The sequence below is a fragment of the Chlorocebus sabaeus genome, chromosome 20 (genome assembly GCF_047675955.1).
Source record: "Chlorocebus sabaeus isolate Y175 chromosome 20, mChlSab1.0.hap1, whole genome shotgun sequence".
Lineage (NCBI taxonomy): Eukaryota > Metazoa > Chordata > Mammalia > Primates > Cercopithecidae > Chlorocebus > Chlorocebus sabaeus.
Window position 1 is genome coordinate 132,196,924 of NC_132923.1, and position 9,702 is coordinate 132,206,625.

The following is a 9,702-nucleotide window of genomic DNA, read 5'->3' on the forward strand; positions in this document are numbered from 1 at the left end:
TGAATTGTACTTCAAAAAAAATGCATGCACACACACACGTGCACACACACACACACAAATATATACATAAAGGGTAATTCCTTTTACCCAGGCTTCTTAAGCTAAACCCAACTTTCTCAATGTGATCATTCATTGATTTCCACAGCTTTTAATTTCAAGAAAGCTCTCAATAGAGGCCTCCTTGGATTTGGTGACATATTTATTTTTAATTATTAAATAGATTGAAGAGCAGTATCTGTGTCACAGATAGGTTTTCATCTCCCCGTGGCGTTTCATTAATTCTTTGCTGCAAAATAATTTGTTATTTGACCATAAACCTTTTACTTAAAATCATGGGTGCCAGAGAAAGACTTGTGATTTCAGAGTCAGCTGAACACATGGCTAAATCCATAAAGTGCTGACTTGGCATCGCAGCAGCTGGGTCCTTCTTGCTTTATTTTTTGTTGTTGTTGTTTTAAAATTTTGTTTTGTGTTTCCCAAAAGGGCAATCTGTAACTTAATAAAGTGAGTAAGAAGTAGATTTTGTATGAGACAAGAAAGCCACAGAGGTCAGCTTAAGGAGCATGAATGGACTTTCGAGTCCTGGAAACCTGGGTTCAAATCCCACCTCTCCCATGAGCTAGCTGTGTGACCTTGAGCAAATTACCTAACCTCTCTGTGCTCCAGTTTTCTCCTGTGTGAATGGGAGCAATAATACCTGCCTTGCAGGGCCACCATGAGGATTATGAGGGTGGAGTGGGACAATGCAGAATGGCTGGACAGTTTAGCACAGTTGGATCACTTAGCACAAAGCCTGGGTTAGGAAAAGGGCTAGCAGTATTACAGTATTAGTTCCAGCACCTCCCATCTGGATGTGAAAGGAGAGAGAAAGAGTATCGGGTGTAGGTCGTGAGATCTCAGAAGTTCACAGCCAAATCTGAGACAGAGCTTCCCATTGTATCTCCCAGTTTCATTCAATAAGCCCTGAGAGAGCACCCCCCACACCCCAGTTCTTTTATCATAAAGCCCCAAATGAGGTGATAAAAGCAAAGCCACAAACCACTGTCTGTCTTCTCAAACTTCAGGCTCATGTTCCCCTGATCTAGAAACAGGAAACCAGCTGTTTTTGTGTTTGACTTAAAACCCTCAGAGTATGGTCTTGAAGCCTATAAGCCAGGGTAGAAAAGTGAGGCTGACCCCCAAAAGCTGCTCTGTTTTCAGAGCTGACCTAATTGATGTAAAGATGTGGACAGATCTTCTTATCCAATAATTATGCACGAAGTCATTTATTACTGTCACCGATGACAGATCTCATAACATTAGCAACACCACACGTTCACATGCTGCTGAATTTTTTGTTCTAAAATGTGTGGCAGAGACACGACCGAGCAAGTTTTGTAAAGCAATCTTTTTCACCCATTTCCCCATTTCCACATCACCTTTGACTGCTGTTAAATAGAAATATATGACCCCTAAAAAAGCGAAATACTAACATACACACACGTGTGTGCACGCTCGCCAGTCAGATCAGTTAGGCACTAATCTCTGACAGATTAGTAGAGAATGTTAGTTTGTTTCTTTTAATTAAACCTTTTATTTTAACTGTGGAATTACAGGCATTGTAAGACATAATACAGAGAGATCCCGTGTACCCCTCACCAAGATTCCCCAGTGGTAACATTTGCAAAATGACAGTACAGTAATATAACAGGATTATGACATGGATATCGTCAAGATAGACAACGTTTCCATCACAACAAGGAGGCCTGATGATACCCTTTTGTAACCACACCCTCTTTGCTTCTGTTCCCCACCCCTTCTTTCATCCCTGACAACTACTACGAGTATTGTACCAGGTCTATAATTTTGTCATTTTGATGCAGGGCAGGCAAGCCCCAAAGCTAGCTGTGTGACCTTGAGCAAATTACCTAACCTCTCTGTGCTCCAGTTTTCTCCTGTGTGAATGGGAGCAATAATACCTGCCTTGCAGGGCCACCATGAGGATTATGAGGGTGGAGTGGGACAATGCAGAATGGCTGGACAGTTTAGCACAGTTGGATCACTTAGCACAAAGCCTGGGTTAGGAAAAGGGCTAGCAGTATTACAGTATTAGTTCCAGCACCTCCCATCTGGATGTGAAAGGAGAGAGAAAGAGTATCGGGTGTAGGTCGTGAGATCTCAGAAGTTCACAGCCAAATCTGAGACAGAGCTTCCCATTGTATCTCCCAGTTTCATTCAATAAGCCCTGAGAGAGCACCCCCCACACCCCAGTTCTTTTATCATAAAGCCCCAAATGAGGTGATAAAAGCAAAGCCACAAACCACTGTCTGTCTTCTCAAACTTCAGGCTCATGTTCCCCTGATCTAGAAACAGGAAACCAGCTGTTTTTGTGTTTGACTTAAAACCCTCAGAGTATGGTCTTGAAGCCTATAAGCCAGGGTAGAAAAGTGAGGCTGACCCCCAAAAGCTGCTCTGTTTTCAGAGCTGACCTAATTGATGTAAAGATGTGGACAGATCTTCTTATCCAATAATTATGCACGAAGTCATTTATTACTGTCACCGATGACAGATCTCATAACATTAGCAACACCACACGTTCACATGCTGCTGAATTTTTTGTTCTAAAATGTGTGGCAGAGACACGACCGAGCAAGTTTTGTAAAGCAATCTTTTTCACCCATTTCCCCATTTCCACATCACCTTTGACTGCTGTTAAATAGAAATATATGACCCCTAAAAAAGCGAAATACTAACATACACACACGTGTGTGCACGCTCGCCAGTCAGATCAGTTAGGCACTAATCTCTGACAGATTAGTAGAGAATGTTAGTTTGTTTCTTTTAATTAAACCTTTTATTTTAACTGTGGAATTACAGGCATTGTAAGACATAATACAGAGAGATCCCGTGTACCCCTCACCAAGATTCCCCAGTGGTAACATTTGCAAAATGACAGTACAGTAATATAACAGGATTATGACATGGATATCGTCAAGATAGACAACGTTTCCATCACAACAAGGAGGCCTGATGATACCCTTTTGTAACCACACCCTCTTTGCTTCTGTTCCCCACCCCTTCTTTCATCCCTGACAACTACTACGAGTATTGTACCAGGTCTATAATTTTGTCATTTTGATGCAGGGCAGGCAAGCCCCAAAGTGGGGTTTAGACCATGAGGGTTTTTGGCTTTGCCTAGAAAAGAATTCAAGAGCAAGCCAGTGATAGAAGACAAACAGCTTTACTGAGGAGGTGTTCCAGCTCTGGTGGTGTTACCAGGCTGGCAATGTGACAGCTCGGGGACTGCCCCTGCAGAGCAAGGCTGCCCCGTAGGCAGTGTGCTGAGAGTGGCAGCTCAGGGCAGCTTTGCAGTTGTATTTATACCTACTTTTAATTCCATGGAGATTAAGGGGCGGCTTATGTAGAAGTTTCTAGGGAATGGGTAGTGATTTGGGGTCATCAGGTCATCGCCGTGGAAAGGGCAGTAACTCCTGGGTGTTGCACTGGCAGTGGTAAACTGACATGGCACACTGATGGGCATGTCTTATGGAATGGTGCTTCCATCCTGTCCCTGCTTTAGTTAGTCGTCAATTTGGTCCACAGTCTGAGTCCCACCTCCAGAGTTGAGTCCCACCTCCCACCTCAATTTCAATGCTATGAAATCATCATATAGTAAGTAACCTTTTAGGATTGACCCAGGAGTAGCCAGTCCCCCTCTCTCCTCCTGGTGCCTGATCTTATCCCAGCTCCGAGGTGGATGTACTTGGGGACACCCCCTAAGGGCCACCGGAGATCGGATGTGGACACCCTCCAGCCTGACTCTCTATTCAAGGCAGATTAACTAAGAGTTAATCTGAGTTATGTAACCACCACCACTCCCTACTCCAAGGCCTCATGACTCACCAGCCCCTTTCAATTCCTGGAAGGGGTCTCAGAGGAAGAAAGAACGGAGTCGACCGTCCACGTTTGCTTGTTCTAGCCCCAGAAAGCCCCTGCCCCGTGTCCTCCTTGTGTCTGATTGGCACCAGGCAGGAGAAACCCTCTCAAGCCAGACTTCAAACATAAAATCTAGATCAAGGATATATTTGGCTTTCCAAGTTAATCTTTACATCAATTTGGTCTCTACTGACTTGTAACCCTTTGAAGAAAACTTGGCAACTACGTATTTAAAACAGATGACTCTTACATAACCCCAGAGAGGAGCCCCTGGGCTCTTGAAGGCTCAGCTGTTTGCATTCCAGTCAGGGTTTTATGTTTACCTACTTCATTGTAACCCAGGGTCACGCTCCAGGCACCCTGTGGCTTTCCCACAAAAAGCTCAGGGAAATGCAGAACCCAGGAACACGCAGGGCCCCACCTGCCAGACACCCTGTTTGTGTGCAGGTCAGAGGGACTGGGGCTGTGGAAGTGGAGACGGGGTTGGGGTCCAGAAGCACCTCCAGCGACCCCCCTCCCCCCCCACTCCCGCCGCTAGAAAGACACAGATGCAAGCCTTGGGGAAGCTGGCGCTGCTCTGCCTCCAGGGACCCAGAGACAGCTGTCTCCGGCAGGCATGGGGCTGTCTCCATTCCTGAGCTGTGTTGCCCTACTCCCCTCTCCAATGTATGGAAGAAAAGGAAGCAGGTGATCAAAGTAAATAAACAACAGGGACAGACCGGGAGGAGTCTGCCACCAGCTCCTCCACTTGGACAGTGGATCCCCAAGGTAGGGGTGAGCGTGAAAGGGGGGTATGTACCAATGTTGCCCAAAGATTTGAGCTGCCTGCTAAATTTGCAATTTAGTCAAGCATGATCGTCCCCGAGGAGTAGCACAGCCACTGACACTAGATGGATTCCAGTTGCAATCAATTTAGTAGCAGCAGCTGGAAATCGGCGCGAGCCAGGATTCACCGGGAGCGCAATGTTTGTGGACGGAACATTTGACTTCATCCGCCAAAGCTGGGCTGCACAGTCCCAGCTGCCGAGGGACTCTACAGCGAGGACAGTGACAGCCAAGCCAATGGATCCCTGCCATGAGGCCCAGACATGGTACAGCGCGCACTGAGAGGGCTTGGGGAACTGTGAATTATGTCATCACACACACCCAGGGCCTCCCAAACAAAAGGGGCCCCGGAACCTTAGAGCGGGAGAACAGATGGGATGGCCGCAGGGACATGGGCTGGGAATGAGCTCGTGGCACTCTGCTACGGATCACAGTCCTGAGCACAACCCAGCAAACCAGCAAATGTATTCGGTGAATGCTCAGCGCTCCTGAGGAAGCCACAGCATCTGAGGTTTGCAGCCTGGGAAGCGACTGACAACCAGGAAGCCAACTCTAAACTCTAGGCTGCTTGCTGAGTACGCAGCCCCTTCACGGGTGAGCTCTGGCAGGGCTTGTCAAGCCACTGGGTCTCCTTCCATGGCTCCCTCTCTCTGAGCTGATGGAAAGCATCTTTGGGGCTTTGCTACAACTATTAAACACCACTGCAAAAGACACAAAAGCAGTTCAATAAGTCTCAATCTGCTTCTCCCTCTTGGGGGGAAAAAAGAGCTCCACATACAGCTCAGTTCCAACGCAGAAGTAAATAACCAAGCCCAGACTTCGCCTCAGGGGCCAGAGCTAAGAAAGCCCAGCCAACCCTCACCCCGGCCCAGCAAGTTAGACTGCACCGCTCCCATGGTGCAGGCCAGGCCTTCTGCCACCCCAGCTGGAGGCTCAGTGTGTACCTGTCCTAACCAGGCTCCAAGCTTGGCAGCAAGACACCCAGTGCTCACCTGGGGAGCCATGGAGTGGCTTGCAAGCAAAGATGAAGGGCTGTCTTGAAAGAAAAAGTCCATTTCCAGACCTTGAACTTGCAACCCTTTGGCTCTGAGTCCCCAGGTGCCCATTGTGATGCGAAACCACCCAGACCCTCTGGGCACAGGCCTCCTTCTCTGGCCAGGAGACAGCAGTAACAAGACAGCTCTCCCATCAGGATCCCAAATAGGTGACAGCTCATCCTTAAAGGCACACTTACAGAAAATCTCCTGTGCTAACATCGAGGGGGGAAAAACAAAAGGTCAAACTTCAAAAGAACCAACAGAACTGTTTCCTAAAGCAAAATCCCAAGATCCGGCTCAAGGAGGCTTGATAGGAACTGTTTTAGTAAATTTCAAACCAAAAGAGAGGTTTCTCTCCAAGATATTTGCTCTCCTCTCCCTTTATCAAAATGTACTCATCTTTTAATCTAGCAACTTAGCAATAAAAAAAAATGTCTGTTCAAATAAGTTGCCATCAGGAATCAAGTGGCAGATGGCAGCTCAGGAAACAGGTCAGAGCTGAAGACCAGCCACTGGCCAGGGTGGGGACCCGTCTGGTCATTCACAAGGCCTTGGAGGTCTTGCTGAGACCTGGGACAGTCCGGGGCAGAGCAGGGGATGGCAGGCCTGCAGGGCACCTGGATCAGGGTCATTCCTGCAAAGCTGTCCTCGCTCCATTTTGCCGACATCCCAAAACAGTCCAAGCCTAAACCTTATCTAGCCCAAGCACACTTATCGATTCAGGCCAGGCCAATATCCAACACCCAACACAATCGGTTCCATGATTAACCTTTGAAGCCCACAGCAAGATCGGCCACTGCGAGAAGGGAAGCTAATAATAACATCTGACAATGTTCACTAGATGTGTTACACAGGATTCACCTCTGGGTGCAGAATCGGCTCATAAATCAAGGGTCGCTAGAAAACACTTGTCGTCCCCGTCCCCTTCCGATTTCTCAAAATCAGGACACGCACTAGATCCTCCCTCCCTTCGCCTCACTCCCCGCTCAGCTTTATACAGGAGTGGGGGCGGCTCAAGCAGCCGGCTAACAACTACTGGCCTTTTCGTCCCCAACGCGGGAGCGCAGTGCATCCCAGTGGACAAACTCGAGAACCGCACGCTGCTCTCCGCCTCCACCTCTGTCCTCCCCGCTCGCGGTTCCAACCCGGGACCCAAAGACACGAGCTCCGTGAATGCCCGGCAGGAGGGAGAAGGCTCAGAGGCAGCCTGCCCAGCAAAAAGGACAGCTGTGCTCCCAGGCTGAAGCCGGAGAAGCCCAAGAACCCCGGCGGGCTGGCAAAGTTTGCCGAGAAGGGTCTTTCTGGACACCCCCACCGCGGGCTCTAGGCTCGAACCCCCTGTTTCATCTGGCCCTGGAGTCCCAGACACAGACAAGCCCCGGGCGCGCCGGCGGGCGTGTGTGCGTGTGTGTTTACAGAGGGGTGGCCGCCGGCGCTCCCCAAGAGCCCCAGCTCTCCCGCCCCAGCTGCCCGCCAGCTGTGGGCGTCCGTCGGGCCCGGAGGTCACCCGCAAACAGCTGGGTCGGCAGCTGGAAGCCTGGGAGGCCCCTGCTCAGCCCCGGGGCCCCGAGAAAGAAGGGCTGGCGGAGTGGCTGTTCGCCTCTGGTTTCCTCCAACTCCGCCTGCGAAGCTCTCGCTGGGGGCCCGGAGCTTTAGCTTTCCCCAGCAGCCCCGGCCCCCGCGCCCGCCGCGCCCAGCAGCCCGCGCCTCGCCCCGGGCCCCGGGGAGGAGGCGCGCCGGGGCAGCCGGCCAGGACACTGCGCTGCTGGCGCCTGGAGCTGCGGGCGCGCCCGACCGGCCCCACTGCCACGGTTGCTGGGGCGGGCGCCGCTGCCCGGACCCCGGACGCACGGAGCCCTGGAGACCCAGCCGCTCCCCGCTGGGGCCGCGGCGCTCCAGGCTCCGGGATCAGGGCGGGCGCCCCTATCCGGTTCCCGGTGCACCCCGTGGCCCGCTTGCGGGAAGCGAAGAGGGGTCCCTTGATTTGCAACAGAGAGGAAAGCGCCGCTTCCGCCCAGCCCGGCACCCACGCGCCCACACGCACCCGGCGCCGGCCGGGTCGCTCACCTGAGTCCTAAAAGCTGTTGAATCCACATGGTCACGTTTCGGGGAGCGGGGCCTCAGACCTGGCTCGCCCGGGCCATCTGCGCGGCGCCCGCGCCCGCTCGCTTCCGTCCCGCGGCGCCGGTCTCCGGCTCTCGGTCCGCCGCCTCCCGCCGCCCGCCGGCCGCGGGGCGCACAGCGAGTCAGAGCGCGGCCGCGCGGGACTCCATGCCGGCCGGCGCGCCGCCGCCGTTGGGGCGCATGGCTCAGGCGGGGCGGCCCGCGGGGGCGCACATCCTTCGGCCGGGGCGCGGGGCTCGCGGCCCCCTCCGCGGACTGCACAGCGAAGGCGGCGGAGAGGCGGGGCGTGTTCCGGCGCTGTCGCCGCGCAGCCAGGGGCTGGGGAGCTGCGGCTTCGCCCTCCGGGGCGGTGAAGAGGGAGGCCGGCGGCGCTGCCGCTCACGGTGCGTGTCTCCCGGCGCGCGGCTCTTGCCTCCAGTCGGAGCTCCACGCCGATGGGGCGGCGCTGATTAGGGTTTGGGGCGACGCGACGTGGGCGGACGCGGGTCCCCTCCGCGTTGCCGGGTCGGGGGGCTCTGCTAGAGGCTCCGCTGCCAATCGGCGCCACTCAAGTTGCCCGGGGGCTCCGTCTGAGCGCTCGCTCTGCAGACGGTCGCGGCCCGGAGGCTGGCAGGAGGCGGGCACGGGAGGCGCGCGGGGCGAGGGCGCCGTGGAGCGCGGGGCGTGGGGACGCGCGGCGGCGGCGCCGCGCGGAGGAGGCGCGCGGGGATCCCGGGGCCCCGCCGCCCGCGCCCACCGCGCCCGCCGCAGAGCCGCCCGCGCTGCTCGGCCGCCTCGCTCTTCGCGTCTGCCTCTCAGCGCGCTCGCCCCCGCCTCCCGGAGCCGGTCCCAACTCCGCCCGCCCGGCCCGGCTCACGTCACCCGCCTTCCCCGCCCCTCGAACGGGAGCTCGAGTCCCCGACCCGGCCCCGGCTCCTGCTCGCCGTCCCACCTTGCGGGGGCCGGGGTCGCCGCGGGGCGGGGGGGTCGGAGGGCTGTGCCCAGCGAGGGCGACAGCGCAGGCGGGGGCTTTTTCAGCCCCCTTCCCCATCCCCGGTCGCGTCCCGGTCCCCACCTTGCGAAAGGCTCGAGAGAGGCCGCAGGCTCCGATTGGACCGCCGGGCGCCGCCGGATGGTGTTGCCAGGGTAACCGGATGGCATGCGAAGCTGTTCGAGGTTCCGACCCGGTTACGGGGACGCCCAGTGGACCCGGAGAGCTACTTTGGGGAGGGGGCGGCCCCGAGGAAGAACTGGGTGGGGGCGCATGGAGCAGGGGCTGTGCGAAAAGTTTCCCGGGGCGGAGCTGCGCCACGCGGGCCGCGCAGGAGCGTCTGTCCGAGGGTCCCCTGCGAGGGACTCCTCTGCTCCGCTCCGCGGGCTTCTGCGTTGATGAAGTCACCGCGTTCCGGGTCGGAGCTTCAGCGCTTCTGCCCGGAACCCAGCGAAGCCCAGTCCTATGCCCCTGATTACCCAACGGTCTCTCATCGCCCAGCGCAGCTGCTGCCTGGCCAGGCCCTTGCTCCGGAGGAGTCACTGGAAAGTTCCAGGGAATCTGGGCCTCCCAGACTCTCCACCGGCGTTTCACTGCTCCCTCCCCATGCCAGGACTCCTCTGTGCCTACCTGGTTAGTCTGTATTTGCAAAAAAACAAAAACAAAAACAAACACACACACACACAAAAGGGGGGGGCACTTAAAGGAGGACAGACACTGGGTGGGGAAGGAAGGACAGACACTTCTTTCCCTGAGAGAAGTGACATGGGGCGGAATCCTCCACAGACCCGCTGACGCTTTGAGGAACCACGACAAAGCCCTGCTTTTAAT

At 54.9% G+C, this 9,702-nt stretch overlaps 1 protein-coding gene across 1 annotated transcript in view; it reads right to left on the bottom strand.

The window, feature by feature from the left end:
* AJAP1 (adherens junctions associated protein 1) overlaps positions 1-8,576 on the bottom strand; it is a 139,938-nt gene extending 131,362 nt beyond the window's left edge. The window contains exon 1 of the mRNA XM_007980836.3: positions 7,845-8,576. Coding sequence (XP_007979027.1) covers positions 7,845-7,873 — 29 coding nt within the window. The 5' untranslated portion in view covers positions 7,874-8,576. The remainder of the gene's footprint in view (positions 1-7,844) is intronic.
* Positions 8,577-9,702: the final 1,126 nt, after the last annotated feature.